Below are 19,676 nucleotides of genomic sequence, written 5' to 3'. Positions count from 1 at the left end.
AATTATTTTTAAATTCATAAATAAAAAAAGTAGTAGTTTGTCGATTTTATTACGGGAAGGAATTGGACAGATTGGAAAGGGTAATGAAATGCTCGGAACTGACAAAAAATGATTGAAGGCGGCTTTGACAGATCTGAGATCCCGAGGTACTTTTTTCAGCGCGCATTTTATATTTTTCCTCGAGAGAAAGAGAGCGCGCGGAGGTGATAAGAAGCATGAGATTCTTCGTTCGCTCTTCTTTTTGCTTATTGGCACTTTTTGGGCCTTTCAGGTAAAAAGGGAAAACAGTGTATTGGCGTAAATACGCGTGCTAATCAGTAATCACATTGCGGCGCGTGTCTAATCCCAAGTTTAACCCAAAGCACCCGTTTTTTAAATCGTTCAATTTTGATCGTTAAAAAATAAAATTCTAGCGCCGCGAAAAATGCGAAGCAAAAACAGAAGGGTGCGCCAACTTTGAGCCCGTGTTCCTGGCTCTAGAAAAGAGACCAGGCAAGAAAATGAGAGCAGCATCAGAGTAGGAAGCAGCCGATTCCGGCGTCAGGAAATGGGCCGCTTTTCTACTTTTTGAGGAAAGAAGTTTCAAATTGGGGCTTAGCGATAATCCTGGCCGAAATCACGCCTCGTTTTTAAACTTTACAAAAAATTAACAAATTGAAGATAATTTTAATAATTTAGGAAATAAAGATGAGCAAAAACTAGAATCCAAAATTCAGATTTTGCCGAATTATCACTTTCTGTAATTTTATAGCTATTTTTCTTATTTTGACTTTAATAATTCAATAAAACTGAATCTATTTTACTCTGAGAATGAAAAAAATTGAAGGAAATTTTCAAACAATCTATAAAAATGAAATTTTATTGTTTTAGATTCTAGAATCTTGATTCTAGAAAATTTTACAACAAAAAATCACTTTTTCCAAAAAATTGGTAGATTGATTCGAAGAGGTTAAAATTTTTAAAAAATTAACCTATTCGCGCGTATTTACCAATTATTTGGTAAAAGGGTCTTAGTCCACCTATTAACCAATAAAATGGTCAAATTTTCAACCCCTTTATAAAAATGAAATTTTATTGTTCTAGAAATTATTATCTAGAATCTTGATTCTAGAAAAATTCACAACTTTTTATCTTTGAATTGAACTCATCCATGATTTAAAAATCCAATTTTTCTATAAGAAACTATCGACAGGAAACTAAAAAATAAAGTCAAACTAGAATCTTGAAGTAACTTAATCTTTAAAAATAAAAATTCCGAAATGAACTTCAACAACTTTGATTTTTAAAAAGTCAAATAATTTTTTCAGCAGCGCGGCACTTCGAACTCAGGTAAAAACAATATTTAACTGATTTATTTCTCGAATTCAGCTGTTCCGGGGAAATCTGCTGTTCCCAGGCGGAAGTGGACCAGCTCGTGGCTGAAATCAGCGAAGTGATTTTCGACAAATTCGAGCAGCAGCGCCTCTCCATTCAAAATGCTGTTCAGGGACTCAAGCTCTCGATTAAATCGCTTCTTCTTCAATTTGACGCTGATATGGATAAATTTTTTGCGACAGGAGAAGTTTTTAAAATTTTTTTTAAAAAATTGATTAAATTATTTAAAATTTCCTATTAAAAAATTATTATTTAAAATTATTATCATTTTTTTATAATATTATTTTTTTAATATTTAATTTATTATTATTATTTTATTAAAATTTAATTAGTAAATTTATTTTTTAATTTAATTGAATCGACAATTTAAGAAAGAGTTTAGTTATTGAAAATTAGCTGCTTGAAAAACTAAAAAAGCGTACGAGCAATTATTCTTCCAAAACAGAGTAATCTTTGAGTCGTTTCAAGCCGACCTCAAGGCGGTGGTTTTTTCTGTAAACAAAACGCTGAAATCTAAAATAATTAAATAACCGTGAAAGACAGTTTTCGACTCGTCCAAAAGTCCGAATCCGAAGCTTCCATTTCGCCGCCTTTTCGCGCGAATCCGACTTGAGTACCGCGAGTTTCTCGATTTTCCCGCCCAAAATTGCCGCTTCCAAAACTCATCAAAAAGCGAAATCAACAAAAAGAGAGAAAAAGCGTTTTCTCCTTTTTTAAACCCTTCATCGAGCAGCTCAAAACGTATTGAACAAAAAGTGGAAAACATCAGATCTTAATTGAGTTTTTTTAGCACCCGCACTGTTTTGTGGAAGCTCGAAAAACTGCTCAGATTTTGGAAAATTTGGAAGAAAAGGAAATCCTTCCATCTGCCGAGTGTCTCGCGCCAAAACGGTAAAAAATAATGTTTTTCCCGAAAAACCGATTTTCCGTCAATTCGCTAAAAACACGGTTTTTACCCAAAAGTTGACTTTCCGTCAATCCGGGAAAAGCTTTCTTGAAAAAAAGTTTTCATCGTCGAATTTTAGCCTTTGTCCGATTTGCACGATGGCAGAGAAAGTCGATAGCTACAGTAGCTGTTTGTTTCTCCACGAACGGGACGCGGAACTGTGTCTTCCGTGGCTGAGAAGTTGGACCCGGCTGGTCGAGTTTTGGAACGCACTGTCCAAAAGGACGCGCGGCAAAAGCGACTGGCGAGCGAATTCCAGCGGCTTCCCGAAAATTTGAGTTATGCCATCATGGAGTTTATACAAGCGCTTTCAGCTGAAAATGATAAGCTCTGTCGTCAGTTCTCGCCCAAGGTATAATCGCCGCCCAAAACTACTCATTCGTTTTTCACTTTTCCAAATTCTCAGTCGCGCAAGAGATCGTTACTAGCCGAGAAGAGGAGCACCGTCGAATTCCTCGATCTGAGCGCAATCACGGCCAAAGCAGCTGCTTTTCCTGGCGAATTAGGAGCCAGCATCTGTAGCAGTTCTTTACCAAGGGGAAGGAGAAAAGAAGAAGAGGCAGCGAAAAAGGACGGAAAAAGAAGTCGCACTGCTTTTGCTAAAAGCCCACCTCAAGTAAATCAAACCCTGAGCTCGGCAGCCTGTTTCGAAAACCTGAGTCAGGGTTCTGAATGATCTTCGCCAGAATTTTTGCTAGATTGTAATGGTAGTATTAGCGGCTTTTCATTTCAGTATTTTCAGACCCTGACTCAGGCTTTCTACACAGGTTGCCGAGCCCAGCTTACTCTAACCATGCTATCTAACTCGTGAATTTAGCTCTCCCTTTCGATCGAAGACATAGAACGAATGAATCAAATTCAAGAAGAGCTTGATCAAATGATGATCGACGATTTGGAAAAGAAAGAAAAAGCTGGAAGACATCGACAAATGGAAAATCCAGATGTTTCAGAAAAAGACGAAAAGGAGGAGGAAGTTTTAAAAAGCGAGATTCTGAAAAAGGGTTGTTTTCTTTTGACATCAATTATTTTCTGTACACGATTCTGGCGCTGTCGATTTGTCTGATCGTCGTGACTCCTATTTTGTACATTCGGCTGAAATAAAAAGAAGGCGGAATAAGTAGATTTGCGAATAAAATAGTATCTCAAGTGGGCTGTCGTAGTCTGACATCGCGCTTGTCGCCCGGGGTGGAGGCAGCATTCAGCGCTCTCCATTCAATTTTTGGCAGCTTCCTGCAGCGATGAACAGCAAATCCGGAATTCCTTCTCCTTCGAAGGGGCTGCTGACTTCTTTCAGTGAGACTGAAGGACATGCTCCTTGCAGCTCAATTGGTTCTATCAACTATAGGACCAGTTCTGAAGACTAAAGACGAAGAAACTAAGTGCTCTTTTGACTAATAGTAGACGCGTAAAAGAAAGATTGTGATGGTTACTTTTTGGCAACCTGTGTGAAAAACCTGAGTCAGGCTTTTTGAAGAGCTAAAATGAAAAGCCGCAAGGCGGCTTTTAAACACGAAGCCGCAAAGTGTTTAAAAATAGATAAGGGTCATTGAATTCCGAAGACGCTTTGCGGCTTTGTTTAAGAAAAAGCCTAAAATAACGGCTCTCTGATTTCCTAATTAGCTAATTGATTTATTAGCTATTTATCAAAATCACTTTTGTCTCAAAATCCATCTTCTTCTTTTTCTAATTGAAAAAAAGCAGTGGAAAAAAGGCATTGTTTTCTTTACCGAGAAGGTACAGTATAATCTTTGTCATTGGCGTTTTTTCTGACTTGGTGGCGGTGGTGCCGCGGGGCCTTTTCTTTCCCCAAGTGCGTCCGCGGCGGGGCGCTAGAGTGCACCCTTTGCGCGGCGGGTGGCGATTTCGGGCGGGCGGATTTTCCACTTCTGACAAGTAGCAGGTCTTGCCGTTTTTTCAGTCTACTTTGGGTCTTGCTGACTCAACTTTCAATACTAAAATCGCAAGCAATACAGAGATTATTTCCAACAAGAAGATTCAAGAGAAAGAACAGAAAGAAGAAGAAGAAGCGAAAATTAAAACAGAGATTTTTCAAGAAGATCAAAAACGAAACTTGAAATTTCTTCCGTCGAGCCATGCGGTAAGCAGTGTTAATTCTAACACCAAAGAGAGCTTCATTAGAAAAGCCGCAAAGCGGCTTTTTAAAAACGAAGCCACGAAGATTTTCAATACAAATCGCGCATTTTTACTTCCAATCGAGAAGCCGCTTGCGGCTTCGAATTAATAAAAAAGCCGCGCGAAGTGCGGCTCAAATGATAATTTCTCGAAGCCGCAAGCAGCTTTTCGATTGGAATAAAAACGCGAGATTTGTATCGAAAATATTGGCGAAGCCGCTTTGCGGCTTCGTTTTTAAAAAGCCGCTACGCGGCTTTATTAGTAAGGCCTTCTAGAATCTAGATCGTAGCGGCTTTGCCAAAATCTCCATTTCGAAATTTCCAATTTTCGAAGCCTTTTTCTATCTTTTTTGTCTTGATGGAACAGCGCTGGTATTTGTCAGTTTTTTCCGAGCTTGGTGGTGGTGGAGGAGCGTCGTTTTCTCACCCTTCTGCGTTTACGCGTGTTTCGCTTTAGAGCAGGCGCATCAAAGCGAAACTAGCAATTTGCGCGTTTTGCTATATTTAGAGTTATGTTGCAGGGAGCAGATAGTGGGGGCTTAGATTGTTTCGATGACAACCTTGGACACACACACAGACTCGGTCCGTGACGCAACAAAAACAGCACTGTTCTACCAATTCAAAATACAAGCACCGCCTGAAACTGTAGCTCGTGCCTTTGTCACCCCCTTATCCCGCCAGTTTCAAGTTTACCTGCAAACTACAATCTCCACAAGAAGAAAAAATGGCTGTATTTAATTTTGGCTCTAGAAAAATCAACCTTTTTTATACTTTTTCAAGCACGCGGCTTTTCATTCAAGACTTTTCAGACCCTGACTCAGGTTTTCTACACAGGTTGCCAAGCCAATAAAATACAGAAAATTTTTTTGAGACTGTTTTTCTGCTAGAAATTCATCTTTTTCAGATTTTTTCTTATCCGCGAGTGAAAACGGTAACAGCTCGCGAGTTGCTTTATTTAACATAAACACGCGCCCCGTTAGCCCCTCTCAGTCTTAGTAATTACGGAATGTTTATTAATGATCCCAAGAGAGAAGGAATGCGCACAGTTGGTAATTACTATTACGTGATGAGTTTGACCTCTGCAAAAAGCGAAAGAAAAGGCAAATTAACAATTTTGGAAAGAATTTTAGGATTTTTGGATTTTGGATTTTTTGGATTTTTGGATTTTTGGATTTTTTGGATTTTTGGATTTTGGATTTTTTGGGTTTTTTGATTTTTCGGATTTTTGGATTTTTTCCGGAAATCCGTTTCTTTTCTTGATATTTTGTTATTTGAAAAATGGTCTAAACCAATTTTGGGAGTGAATTTTGGATTACCAATAAGATTGGTGTATTTGGCCTACCGGCCAATCAAAACCCTTTCCATAAAAATTTGTTCCAAAAATTGGTTCTACCCTGAAAAATGATCTTTTTGTTGATGGCGTTGAATTTTGAAAATCGACCTCAATTTTCAAATTTTTCTCCGCCAAAACCACGATCTAAACACACCGGCTTTCGAACCTGTTAAACTGCATCTCATTAGCGCTTGAAATTGAACACCAGCCGCGATTTTACGAAATACGAGATTCATGCTTCATTCAAGCGCGCCTCATTATTTGAAATTTCTTCTTTTCGATTAAAAAATTACTGAACAGTCGATTTCGATCATCATCGGTGGTCACGCTTGTTCCATTAAAAAAAAAGAAGAGACGCGTGGGGAGAGTTTTAAATCAATGCTCGGAGACCTTTTCTTCCCAAAATGCCAACAACGCTGAGAAACTAAAGCTAATGCTAAAGCCACTCTCGCATCCGCCGTGTTGCTGGAGTGCGTGCTATGTTTGCTCCTTTTCCTCGCCCTCTAATTACTACTGTATGTTTTCATACTACACGTTTGTCATAACTCTCTCAGGACCCTGACTCAGGTTTTTACACAGGTTGCTGAACCTAGCCTCTGGAATTTCAAACAGTGGCCCTTCAATTCTAGCATGCTAGTTTTGAGAAAGGTGTTTTGAGAAGAACACTCAATTCTGGGCTCAGCAACCTGTGTAGAAATCCTGAGTCAGGGTCTGAAAAAGCTGAAATGGAAGGCCGCGTAGCGGCTTTTCAAATGAAGCCGCTTCGCGGCTTCTATATAAAAGTAGCTGCGCGGCTTTTCATTTCAGCTTTTTCAGACCCTGACTCAGGTTTTCTACACAGGTTACTGAGCTGAATCGAAACGAGGGATGGAATATTGAGCGAGAAAGAAAGTCTCCCTGCGGCGTAAAATTCGAGATCGGGCTCGTGAAATCAGCTTATCGAGCGAGCATACACAAAGCATTCGGCAAGAGTTTAAAATTCGCCGTCTCATATGCAACGAGTCCGCTGCCATGAGACTGGCGCATTAGTAGCAGCAACAGCATCAGTCTTCCCAAGACGAGGGCGAGGACACGGGCTTTGCTTCTTGCGCCATGTTTTAAAGCCAAGGTTGAACGTTTTTGGGCGACGAGTAATGCCCCGATAATGGATCTAATCGCCCATTTGTAGCTACGGCCTTCCTCGAGAAAGCCTCAGAACACGTCGCAACTTAAGAACCTCCTCTTCCAATCACAATTGCTTTTGTCGAAATTCTGCCCAGAATCGATTGTTTTTTATTCAGAAATAGGAGTAGATAAGGTAAAGAATGAAAAAGGCAGTGCAGATCAGAACTGTTCGATAAATAAGGGTGCGAATGAGAATTCTAGAGCCAAAGACAAAGACGAACTTTGCGATAGAAAAGTAAAAGTTGTCGACGGAGCGAATCAATTCTTCCATTTCTCTCTTCTTTTTCCTCAAAAGTGTCGAAAAGAAGTGAAATTTTGAATGATTTCGTTGATCGATGAAAATTCTAGCAGCTGTTCTAGCGCCGAGCTGAGGTGATTTTTACGATTTATTCCGATTAGACGATTTTCATCAAGTTGAAATCATAAAGTTTAATTTTCCTTCGATTCTGAAGTTCGCGTTTTCGAATTTCCAGTCGAAGCTGATCCTCATTTTCGTCGGCTGGCGGAAATAAGATCTGTCGGATTGCTTCTTTATCTCCGTCAGACTAGAAGGAAAAGAGTGGTTTGGAATTAATTGCGCTTTTTTTGAAAGCCTTTAAAGTTGGAATCGGCGTCAATCAAAAAAGAAGCTGCCAATTTTTGCTGCAATTTTGCGATTTTGCGACGGCGGGAATCGTAAAAGAGCCGCCGCTTCCTCAATTTTACTCCTCGTTAGAAATTACAATCGTAATCGCAGTTGCAATAACTTTTTTAAAGCAGATGGTTTTACGAGGAGCCAATCTCCGTAATTATGATTTTTATCATTCCCGATTCGTTTTTTCCATTTCCATATCGATTATTTAGGAATTAAGGGGGTAGACGTCGATAATAATATATTATATATAGATTATAAAAATAAGGGTGCGGCCCCCTTAATTTTTAACGAGAAAGAGGTCGATTTGGAATCGTTTTTGTCTGAATTAAGGGGGTAGACGTCGATAATAATAATTTATATCATATATATTATAATTTATTATTATCGACGTCTACCCCTTAATTCAGGCAAAACGATTCCAAATCGACATCTTTTCTTTAATAAAATTAAGGGGGCCGCACCCTTATTTGTATAAACTGCGAAATTAAAAGATTTTTCATTGATTTGGGCTTTATTGAATCTACTGATTTCAGAGTGGCGTAGTGACAAAATGCGGTAGGAAATTGACAATTAGAACAGATGCTCGCGCTTGTAAAGATTGAGTTTTATGTAATTGATTTTGCACGGAGACCACAAATTCTCCTATCGGCTTGAATTTTCCGCCTAATTTCCAAATCACTCTCTCTCTTTTTTTCAACACTTTCGGGGCTTGAAAACCTGTGTTCAAAACCTGACTCGAGTCTTTTGGTCGATTTGGGATCGTTTTTATCGAGAATTAAGGGAGTAGCCCTCGATATTCTCACTTTTCAGATTCAGATTTTTACAGCAGTAAATTTCCTGCAGAAATCGAAAAGCCGCTTGCGGCTTCGAGCAAAGACAGAAAAGCCGCGCGAAGCGCGGCTTTAGTTCTTTCTACTCAAAGCCGCAAGCGGCTTTTCGATTTCTGCAGTAATATTGCTGTTGCAAAAATCAGTCAGCCAAAAGTGAGAATATCGACGTCTACCCCCTTAATTCTCGATAAAAACGATCCCAAATCGCCTTATTTCTCAACTGGCGATGAGTGTACATAATTTGAAAGAGCAGGAAAGAGCCAAGTTAGTTTGTTAGTTTAACGCAATAAATGAGGAGTGAACTTTTGCCTGGCGGGTTATGGATAATGCATTTCTGGCCGAAAAGCGAGGCTAACATTATTATTTCCTGCCGAAAATATTCGAGCAGCGAGCTTCTAAAAAGGTTTGTAGGGTTGAGATTAAATTGTCGGCTTTGGGGAGGGCGGTTTAATGTTAATACGAAATTCGGGTCTAGCGCTAGATTAGAAGATCAGCTCAGAGAGCAACAGGTGCCATTTGCGTAGGGTGTACCCGCGTTCTCGTACTCTGGGTGTGTCGCTTTCCACGAACGAAAGAGACAAGCCGCTATTGACTGTAATTAATAATCCCCCTGCGTCGCTGGAAATTTAAAATTTGCCAATATTCAATTATGAATCATTTCATTCTTTTTGGCGAATCTAAGGGACTAGCAACCTGTGTTTTAAACCTGAGTCAGGGTTGTGAAAGAGTTTAACGAAAAGCCGCGCAGCTTCGCCAAAGTTACCGTCTCTTCACAAGATTTTTGACTAGAAAGAGCTGGTAATTTCAGCGAAGCCGCTTCGCGGCTCCGTTTTTAAAAAGCCGCACGGCGGCTTTTCGTCAAATCTTATCAAAACCCTGACTCAGGTTTTAAACACAGGTTTTCGGACCATTCTAGGAAGCAATGTTTTTAAACATTTTATTTGATTAATATTTTCAGATCAAACGAATGAGTTTGAAGCGAGCCGATGAGAGTGTTGGTGCAGTTACACGAAGAGGCGTCCGAGCCGAGCTAGCTGAGAGCGGGTGGTCGAGAAAGAATCATGGTGCTACTACTAGCCACAAAGCAAGCCACTGTAAAGGCACCACAAGTGAAAAGGTACTTTGAGGCGCTTTGAATTTTCTAGCTTGAAATTTTGAAAAATCAAGTTCTTCTCGCCTTTCTCTTTTTTAGTTTCGATAAAAGTAAAAACTCGGGGTTTGTTTCTTTTTAACTCTCCTAGGTTAGAGATTCTTGTTTCACGCAAGTAATCCGGTGGTAGTTTTCCATGGTCGTTGGCTGACCGCGCCGGTTCGTTACTCGTGGTTTGGAATAGACGGCCGATGCCACTTCCAATCCTCCAGTTTGGGCGCAGAGTACTCTCTCGCCCCTTTTTGTTGTTGTAAATTTGACCATTCGAAATTAACGGGATGGCCACTTTGGGATCAAATATTTAAAAACTTAAGTTGTTTTTGAATTGCTGACCAGAAAATTTAAGGGTGTCAAACCGAAATTGGGTTGAGAAAATTCTTAAAATATAAAGTTTTAAAGGGTTAGCGCATTCCGGGCGAACCCGTTGAACTTTGATACTGATCAGTGGGACGTTGCGCGCGCAGTGCCAGTCTCGGCTGGTCAGTTGTCTCTCGAATAAAGTAGAAGCAGCAGCTAAAAACTAGAATTGTTGTCTTTTATTCCCAGGAGCTAGAGTCTCAGTGGGAGAGTGTTTCCAGCAGTGCATTGACCCTTTAGTGGTGTCAGAGACTACGCTTCATTCGACATAGAGAACTCCCGCGGCCCCAGAACTTACACCTTCAACCCTCCACCTTGTCTACCGCTCGACACATCCATCTCATCGCTCCAAATTCTCCAAAATCAGCTGAGTACCCTACGATTCGACAAATACCACCCACCCTACCCAACTTTTGATCGTCTTCTACCCTGTCCAGCGTTTTTCTCCGCCCAAGGCCGTTACGAACCTGGATCAGCACTCGTGTACTTACTTCCGGTATTCGCCGCGTGTGGAAAAGTACCGCCGCGCCAACCGTTTTGCCACGTCAACTTGAGCAACCGCTGCGATTTCGATCTCGCGCCGCCGCTGACGCCCATTTTCAACGACATTTCGCGCTCTCCAAGTCCGTTATCTAACTTTGACCCTCAAAAGTCTCAGTTAGTCGGACCGGTCGAGGTAATTTCGCTCGAAAGCAGTAAATCGGCTCCTCTTAGCTCGGCAGCTCTTCCAAATCGCACATCTCCCGCCAAGTTACGACATCAATCGACTGCTACGACCGCTATTGAATCTTCATTTGCTCTTCAAACCCCGTAAATTTCTCCTAGACAATTCTTGTCTTTGAGAAACGGGTCGGTCAAGGTAGAAATCCTCGAAATCAGTGATTCGCCCGTTCTAGTACATCTCGGAGATGCCAAATCTCCCCGAAACCGTCGAAAGATGCGACGGCGCCCTGGAACAAATCGCCGACTTCATCGCTGATCTCAACAAGAAGCTCGAATCCGCTCCGGCTGACAAAGCACTACTCACAATGAAGGAAGAACAGCTCCAAAAAGAACGTGAGCTATTCTTGCACTACAAGGACCTGGTCCGAAAACGCAAATACGCCAATCCACCGGCCGAAAGTTCCAACAGGGAATACGACCAGCGCGAGCAGCACATCTGCAACTTGTTCTACAAAAGCTTCGCGTCAATCCAGCCCTTCAAAGGGAATAGCCCCGGCCAGTTTGTGGATTTCATAACAGCGATGAGGGTATTCAAAGACAGTCATCTACGCCGCGACGGCGACGAAAAATATTCCTCAACGCTCTTACCAGCAAACTAGCTCCGAACGTCGCCCGATTTATCGGTAACGATCTCCGCGCCTGTGACGACGTCGACGCCGCCATTGGGCTTCTCAAAAGCACTATGGCCCGAAAATCTCGCATTTTCTACTGATGCTCGATGTCAGCGACATCGTTTTTGACCGATCGTGCCCCGTGACTCATTTTACATCCGAGCTCGCTACAAAACTCGCTGAGGCAAAAGCCGCGTTTCTCGAAACCTTCAAAGCCGCTAACAACGATGCTGAGCCAAATGTGGAAGATATCCACGAAGCATGGGCAACAATGTTCGCTGTCAAAGCCCTCCGAGACCAGGAGCCCGACACTTACAATGCTCTTCTGAGCTCTATCGACAAGACCTTCACGCTTAATGACCTCGCACTCAAAGCCGAGACCAGTCGCCGAAACCGCGTTTCTTCAGATGTCATCAACGTCAACAAAACTCAACCCGGATCCAACAACAAACAGAAGCAAGGCTATGGAAAACATGGCGAGGGTAAACGCTCTTGGCACAATCGGGACCCGAATTCTGCGCAGAAAAAGGACGAGAAGTCCGAAAAGCCCGACCAAATGCAGCGTAAAAGCCACTACAATGTGGAACCCGATAATTTCGCCGATGTCCATGCCCTCTTCTCTGCAATTCCAGTGCACCTCACCGAAAAGGTCGAATCTCGCCCTGGATATTTTCTACGCGCCACATTTCAGTCAGGACAAGATTCGTTCGACTGCAACATCGAATTCGATACCGGCGCATATTTAACGATTCTACCTTCGCATGTCATCCCTCAAAACGTGCTACGAAATTTGAGCGCTCCAACCCACGATGTAGCCGGTATTAGCGGAGAAGCTGAAACTCCAAGGGGAACCCTCTACTGCAAGGTTAGATTCGACGAAGGCCCTCAGTTTGAGCTCGCCGCAACTGTGATGGATGGCCAATGCCGCCCAGCACTCTTAGGACGAGATTTTTCGCGCAACAGCAATATCTCTTCCTACTCGATAAACAATTTACTTGGAAACGTCAAGTTCGAGTTCACCGAAGCTTCGAAACTAAAACCCCAAGTTGTCAAGCTACGCCCACTCGCCGGAGACGCCAAAAACTCCAATGCAAAATGGAGTGGCCCCTCCACCCTCAGATCCACCAACCAGCAGGTCTGCCTCGTCGAAGATGCAAACGGCACCGTCGACCTCATTCACCGTTCCCATGTCGCCGCGATCGAGGAAAGAGTTCCTTTCCTTGATAACTTTGATCAAAATCTGGACTTGACCGAGTGGCCACACTTGATCAAAAACTTCAAGTCGAAAATTTAGCAGAACGATCATGTGACTAGGGGAGGTAAGGGTATCGAGTCACAATCTCGGTCACGCAAGCCCAAACCGCCCGAAAAGATTCCATCCTCTCTCCCTCCGATCGCTCCGCCAAAGCCTCTATTCGAAGCTCAAAAATCTGGCTCGGCGACGGATTCAACATCTCTGATACCATCTTTGCTCCTGATCCTGGCTTCGTCACAACCCCAAAGGTCTGCTTCCAACTCCTCGCCTCAAGCGGAATATTCGCCGTCCATCTCCCTCTCGCTGGATTCTACGAAGAAACAGTATGAAGGCTAGTGTTGGCAATTGGGTTTTCTGATGCTTTTGGGGATTGGAAGTTGTCTACTGCTTAGGATCAAAAATGTTTGCTGCTTCATCACCGTACAAAACCCTCTTCAAAAATCTGCCGCCGACTGTCCCAATTCTACCGATGTTCCTCCGAGCCCGAAAGGGACATTCTACCTGTATCTTACTTATTGTCGCACTGTTCTGTATCAAGGGGAGGTAAAGGGTTAGCGCATTCCGGGCGAACCCGTTGAACTTTGATACTGATCAGTGGGACGTTGCGCGCGCAGTGCCAGTCTCGGCTGGTCAGTTGTCTCTCGAATAAAGTAAAAGCAGCAGCTAAAATACTAGAATTGTTGTCTTTTATTCCCAGGAGCTAGAGTCTCAGTGGGAGAGTGTTTCCAGCAGTGCATTGACCCTTTAGTTTTTTTAAATAAAAATTACCTATTTATAAAAACCGCAACGCGGCTTCGGCAAAATTAAAAAATGGATTACTTAACTTATTTCTTAAGGGTATTAAAGCCAATTGCAGCGTCTTTTCACAGTTTCAATGAAAAGCCTCGTAGCGGCTTTTTTAAGAAAGCCGCACTGCGGCTTTGCCTAAAATTTAAGCCGATACGCGGCTATTCATTGAAGCTGTGAAAAGACGCTGCAATTGGTTTTGATACCCTTAAGAAATGATTACTCGTTCTTTTTGACTTTTTAAACTTTTCCGAAGAAAGTTTAAAAATTAAAAGTTTGAGGCCTTTGAATCAAATTCAGCAAAGCGAGTGGTGCTTTTGAGCTTTTGGGCTTAAGGGTTTCGAGCGCGTTTTTAGAATATACAGATAAGTGTGTGTGCCGGCGGGGGCTTTATTGCGAGCGTACTCGAATTAGATTTCACCTCAGAAATCAGAAAAGCCTAAAAAATGAACTCTTAGAAGCATCTGCCGATGAAGCCGGTGCAGCGCGAGCTGAGCAAGCGGGAAAAGAACCGAAAACGCGTGGAGGAGCAACGCGAGCAGCGACAGAAGGAATTTCGCCAACAGATAAAACGTGCCGAGTCCATGCGCCATGATTTGGCCATGGAGAAGATGAAGATTAGGTAATTCCGGCGGTTTTGGAAGAAAATAAAGAGCTAGCCATTTTCATTCTTTAGTTAAAAGTTTAAAAATTAAGGGTGTCAACGCGATAAAATTCAAAAAATTAAAGAGATGATACACTTAAATTCCTTTGATACAGTAATATTTCTGTATCAAAAATCAAGAATTAAGGGTATCAACTCTTGAAATATTTCTATTTTGCAGCCAATATTTTGATGATACCCTTAATACGAAAAATTTAAAAAAGAAAATATGAAGTTATATACTCAAAATACTTGATATTAAGGGTATCATCAAATATTGGCTAAAAAAGAAATATTTCATGGTGTTGAAATATCGCTGTACCAAAAGGAACTTAAGGGTATCATCTCAAAAAATTGTCGAAACTTACAACTATCTATTATCGGACTCGGCAACCTGTGTTGAAAACCTGACTCAGGTTATGAAAAAGCCTGACTCAGGTTTTCTGCACACGTTGCCGAGCCCATCTCTTTCCTTTAGTTTTCGATAAGCGCCCTTAGTAGCTTTTTTAATGAGCGATTAAAGTGTCCTACAACGTGTTTGAAAACGCGCTCAATTTTCTCCAAGAAAAATGTTAAAACAAGAGTTTTTTATTTTCTGTTTCAACAGCGCGTTGCCCAACTCGTAAGTCGAAAAACACGTGATCTTCCTTTTTCATTTTCTTGGAAAAATCGAGCACATGGGCTAATTGAACTCATTTGTTCGGCGGAATTGGGCCTAATTGAAAGAATATGCATCGAGTTATTCCAGCGCTGCGCTATTTCTAGTCACGTGGCTAAAGCAAATGGCTTTATATACGAAAAATTCAGAAACTATTTCTGCTCTTCAGACTCTTTTCTTTCTTTTTAGACACCAATTATGGTGTTTAGTAAAATTGATTTTCAGACGCGTGGCTTCTTTTGGAGACCATCCCCGTCGAGGCCGAAGCGAGCCGAAGCGCCGAAAGAGGTTAAAAACGCGTGGCGAGCGCAGCCGTCGTGCCGCTTCTGTCGAGTCGAGTAGGCAAAGTGGCCGAAGTGCCAATAAGTCACATGACAGTGGCATCGCTCTCAACGAGACCAACGACTCCTCGCTTGACGTTTCCGAGCCGCCGCACCTCCAGAACTTTGCCATCGACGAAGAGTCCGATCAGGTAAAAAAGAGTTTTTATCGAGTTATAATATTTTTAAAACGCGGATTATGGAATTATTCAGGGCGTTATTTGAAAAATTCGAGAAACTCGAAACTTTTCGAAAATTTCGAATATCTCGAAAAATTCAAAAAATTCGAAAAATTCTGAAAATACGAAAATCTCGAAAAATTCGAAAATTTCGAAAATTTCGAAAATTTTGAAAATTTCGAAAATTCGAAAATTTCGAAAAACTCGGAAAATTAAAAAATGCGAAAATTTCGAAAAATTCGAAAAATTCGAAAATTTCGAAAAACTCGAAAAATTCGAAAATTTCGGAAAACTCGAAAAATTCGAAAAATACATTCGAAAGAATGAGTCAAACAAAAAATTTATTTTGACTTATTATGATTGGGACGTTTCGACGTGCCCAAACCATTTATCATTCGGTGGCGCCCATCTGGCGATGACACCAAACAATGCCGTATCGGTAACCTCGGCGGCTCCAAGCCGAGTTTAAAGATGCGCCGCAGCTGCGCCAGAAATTGAAATTCCGAATATTCTAATTTCAAGAAAAGTTTCAATTCTTTGTTTTCAGAAAAACTGGGACTCTTCCGACGAGGAGAAACTGCGCCCAAGTATCGTCTCTTACAATGCTAATTCGGATCCCGATAATACAATCCGCTTTCGCGAGCAATTTCGAACCTTTAACGTCGCCCCCAAGCAGCCCGATAGTGCTTCCTCGAAAGTAAGTAAGCTTTAAGAAAGCTAGCAAAGATTAGATCACGAAATCGGAGAGTAATACCGCCGCTTAGGCCTTGCTTTTGCGGTCAATCTAAGTTATCTCCTCTTTTAAAAAACCCCGAAAACTTAAAAATAAAGGGATCTGGGCCCAGAAATCTGTGTGAAAACCTGAGTCAGGGTTGAAAAAGAGCTTTGATAAGTGATAATGGTTCTTTTGGCAAAGCCGCTTTGCGGCTTTGTTTTCAAAACCGCCATCGAATTTTGATCAAAGCTTTTGGACCCTGACTCAGGTTTTTACACAGGTTTTTGAGCCCAGATCCCCATATTCTTAAGCGTTTGGGGGTTCAAAAAGGAGGAGAGGGCTTTCATTTTGAACGAGCTCCGTTTTGGTTTACTAATCAAAATTCTCAGTTCTACCACAAATCGGATGGCGACTTGCTGAACATGTTCCGACCCTTGGAGCAAATGGCGACGTTCGACCTTGGCTCGTTGAGCTTGTGCGATTACTCGGCCGATGAGCAGCTCGACTCGGCCGCGGGATTGGACGATTCCGCCGTCTTGGCCAAGTTCGACGACTTGATCTCCCAGGTGGAGAAGAAACAGGCCGACTTGTCGAGGCACAAGTCGAAGAACGTGCGCAAAGCGGAGAAGAACGGCTGGAAGTCGGAGGCCGATCTCATGCGACCTGGATCGGCGCTCGAGCAACTGTCGAACTTTGCTGACAGGCTAGAGGCGCAGAAGTCGATCTCGCGGCACAAGAGCTTCGCTGCCATTAGCAACACGAAGAAGGAACACGCCTCGGCTTCGAAAGCGACGACGACTTTAACGGAAAACAGCGCCAGCAAAAGCAATAGCGCCAAGCCACGAAACCCATCATCGGAGGGAATCCAGCGCGTTCCCTCTCTCGCCCTGCCCGACCTGAACGTTATTCCACAGCTCTCTGAATCCTTCCGCTCGAAGCTCCAGTCATGGGACTCGTCCAAGCCAAACAGGCGACGACCTAATAGGAAAAGGGTTTCGAAAATTGGCTGGAAAAGATTGATCCTTTATGTCTCCAGTCTTCATTCAACGTTGATTGGTTTGCTCGAAAACCTGTGTAGAAAACCTGAGTCAGGTTCTGAAAAGCAAGAATGAAAAGCCCCATAGCGGCTTTTAATTAACCAAGCCGCAAAGCGGCTTCGATATCAAAAGCCGCTACGGGGCTTTTCATTTAAGCCTTTCAAAACCTGACTCAGGTTTTCTACACAGGTTGCCGAGCTCAGACTGTTTCATGTTATGACAACATCAGTCCGATTTCTCTTCTTTTGAACGTATTTTTTCTTTCTTTTCGAAACCGCGCTAAGCCTTTTAACTAAAATAGCATTAACCAACTGGTCGGAGAAGAAAGATTTATCACGTAAGCGCGCGCGTATTTATTTGAAATCGCAGCTTCAACAATCTATTTAAGGCGCTTCCGGCAGCTCTTTAAATTCCAAGTCGCTGGGCAGTGGCATCGGCGCCGCCAATTCGAATTCAAAATTGGCGACGGCGAATTCGACGCTCCGCTCCGCCGAGCTCAGCCAGCTTCAGATCGCGGAAGAAGCCGACGAAGTGGCCAAAGCTGCGAAGAGAAGGCGCGCGCGCTGCTGTTTCTTTTCCATTTGTACTTAACCCTCTATCTATTGTTTTGCTTGACATCCGCGTTTATGCAATTTCTAGCGATGAGCAAGGGAGTTCCCTTTTTCGAGTCGATTCCTCACTAGAATTGATCCAAAGGCGCTAGTTCTGGGCTTGGCAGCCTGTGTAGAAACCTGAGTCAGGTTTTGAAAAGCTTAAATGAAAAGCCGCGTAGCGGCTTTTGATAAAGAAGCCGCCTCGCGGCTTGGTTAATTAAAACCCGCAACGCGGGTCTTCATTCGATTTTTTCAAAACCTGACTCAGCTTTCTACACAGGTTTTTGCCGAGCTCTAAGAGTAGCAAGCCGAGCAAGTTTTCTGTCAGCGAGTTCAAGTATTTGTCATTGTATAATTGAATAAGTCTCTCGCACAATTTGAGAGAGACACTTACAAAACACGCATTCTTGCCGTTAACTTTTCTGTAACTCGACAAGCACTTGACAAGTCGCTCGGCTCAGCCCTCTTTCTCATCGCAAAAAACGCGTGGATTCGTGATGCAACCTCTCTTTCACTCGGCCCTAACCACCTTTACCTACTACGCAAAAAGTGTCGATTTTAAGTTTGACATTCCATTCTTCTTCTTCTTAGCCAGGCTTCTGTTGAGGCTTCTGATTACTGTAATACGCTACAGTCTCTCTCACCCCTTAACATGTGCTTGTTATCACTCTCCCTCACAACTACCGATATATAAGCCGAAATGTACAATTATTAAAATAAATAAACTTTAACACTGAACACTTTCTCATTGATCTGGGGAACCTGTCTAGAAAACCTGAGTCAGGGTCCTGACTAAGGAAAGAGCTTGAATATAAAATAAATAGATTAAGATCATCTTAATTGGTAATTTTGGCGAAGCTGATATCTCAGACCCTGACTCAGGCTTCCAACACAGATCTTTCTACTCAGTTTTGAATATTTGAAAGTTTATTTTTGAAAGATAAATGGAAATGAAAGATAAATGGGCAGTTGGTTGATAAATGAAAAGAAATAAATAAATCGGACGAGGGAGGGAAAGAATCTTCCTCCTACTCGTCGTCTTCGTTTTCGATCTTCGGCGCCAGGAAGTACTTCACGTGGCCGAGCCCTTCGATCTCGTATCCGACGACCATGGGCACGTCCGGCGAGATCTGGATGGTGACTTGGCGGGAGAGGGGCGTCGCCTTCGTGAAGAAGTTCAAGTACCTGAATTGTGAATAGTTAGACAAGGGAAAATCGCAGTGGATTCTTACCGAAGAGCGAAGTTGAGATTGACGGGCTCCTGGATGTCGACGGTGATGGCGTCCATCTCGTCGTCGACAGTGGCGCTTTCGGTCAGGTGGATCTTAGCATGGCCAATGTCGCCCTGAGCACTGAAGTCGACGCCGCCCTTGACGACGGTGAGTCGGACGTTCTCGCCGATGTTCTGGAGATCGCGGCAGATGCCCTGGAACTCCTTCGAGGGCATCTTAATCGTGCAGCTAGAAGGGTATCATTTAGAGGAGATTACCAATTGGGAGACATAGAGGACTCCTGGAGTCGAGATTGAAAATCTTCACTGTACCTGTATTCCTGCTCCGGGATGCCGAGCTGCTCGATGTCCAAATCCATCAGCTTCATTTCGTATTCCGACGTTACCTCCCCGTTCTGAACGAAATTGTGGATAGAATCTTAGTCGATCGAATTTGTGACTTACCGGACTTTCGAATGCCATGGTGAGAAGGTCCCCGTTATCGTCGGCGGTTAACTTGACGTTGTCGTCATTATTTGCACATTTCAGAAGCTTCTGCATTGTGTCCATATTCACTAGAAAAAATTTTGTATTAAATATTTGCTTTATTGGAATTTCTTACCGCCAAGCGCGAGATTCTTGTCACAACGGAACAATTCAAAGCCTTCCGTTTTGAGCGTGACTTGGACGAGGGAGACGTGGGAGCTGTCCATCGATTGGAGGGACAGACCCTGGGAGGAAACGTCCCAGACGGCTTCCTTGATGAGGTCCTTGATGGCGTCCATGGTCTGCTTGAGGACCTGAGCTCGGGGAAGTTGAGCCTCGAACATGCTGAGTAACGAAGGGAAGATCTGGTCTGAAAAAGAATTGATAGTTATTGCTAGAAATATTAAAGGAAGTCGAGGATACAGAGGCTATGAAGAATAATCGAGTATAAGGTTGTCTCTTTGGGTCGGTTTTCTCTTTGAAAGTTCTCTTGAAAAGCTAGAATTCCAGCTTTTGAAAAAATGCTGTTTTAGCAAAGTC

General features: G+C 42.7%; 3 protein-coding genes across 3 annotated transcripts; 2 read left to right on the top strand and 1 right to left on the bottom strand.

The window, feature by feature from the left end:
• Window positions 1-1,818: 1,818 nt before the first annotated feature.
• Window positions 1,819-3,429, top strand: LOC145708473 (uncharacterized). The gene is made up of 5 exons (XM_081786143.1): window positions 1,819-2,115; window positions 2,165-2,265; window positions 2,400-2,672; window positions 2,727-2,936; window positions 3,138-3,429. Exons 3-5 carry the CDS (start codon window positions 2,610-2,612, stop codon window positions 3,381-3,383), a joined length of 519 nt encoding a protein of 172 aa, XP_081642269.1. The 5' UTR covers window positions 1,819-2,115; window positions 2,165-2,265; window positions 2,400-2,609; the 3' UTR covers window positions 3,384-3,429.
• A 769-nt stretch (window positions 3,430-4,198) lies between these two features.
• On the top strand, window positions 4,199-18,156 carry LOC145707708 (uncharacterized). The gene is made up of 8 exons (XM_081785273.1): window positions 4,199-4,418; window positions 9,372-9,530; window positions 13,754-13,917; window positions 14,822-15,068; window positions 15,643-15,792; window positions 16,200-16,795; window positions 17,132-17,184; window positions 17,236-18,156. The coding sequence occupies exons 2-8, from the start codon at window positions 9,381-9,383 to the stop codon at window positions 17,436-17,438; spliced, it is 1,563 nt and encodes a 520-aa protein (XP_081641399.1). The 5' UTR covers window positions 4,199-4,418; window positions 9,372-9,380; the 3' UTR covers window positions 17,439-18,156.
• A 193-nt stretch (window positions 18,157-18,349) lies between these two features.
• LOC145706467 (DNA sliding clamp PCNA-like) lies at window positions 18,350-19,518 on the bottom strand. The gene is made up of 5 exons (XM_081783876.1): window positions 19,273-19,518; window positions 19,116-19,225; window positions 18,984-19,066; window positions 18,673-18,900; window positions 18,350-18,625 (listed from the first exon to the last, which is right to left on the bottom strand). Exons 1-5 carry the CDS (start codon window positions 19,478-19,480, stop codon window positions 18,469-18,471), a joined length of 786 nt encoding a protein of 261 aa, XP_081640002.1. The 5' UTR covers window positions 19,481-19,518; the 3' UTR covers window positions 18,350-18,468.
• Between the last annotated feature and the right edge of the window lie 158 nt (window positions 19,519-19,676).

Source organism: Oikopleura dioica, chromosome XSR (genome assembly GCF_907165135.1).
Source record: "Oikopleura dioica chromosome XSR, OKI2018_I68_1.0, whole genome shotgun sequence".
NCBI classification, from domain to species: Eukaryota; Metazoa; Chordata; class Appendicularia; order Copelata; family Oikopleuridae; genus Oikopleura; species Oikopleura dioica.
Note: the sequence above shows the minus strand (reverse complement) of the source record. Positions and strands in the feature narration are given on the sequence as shown.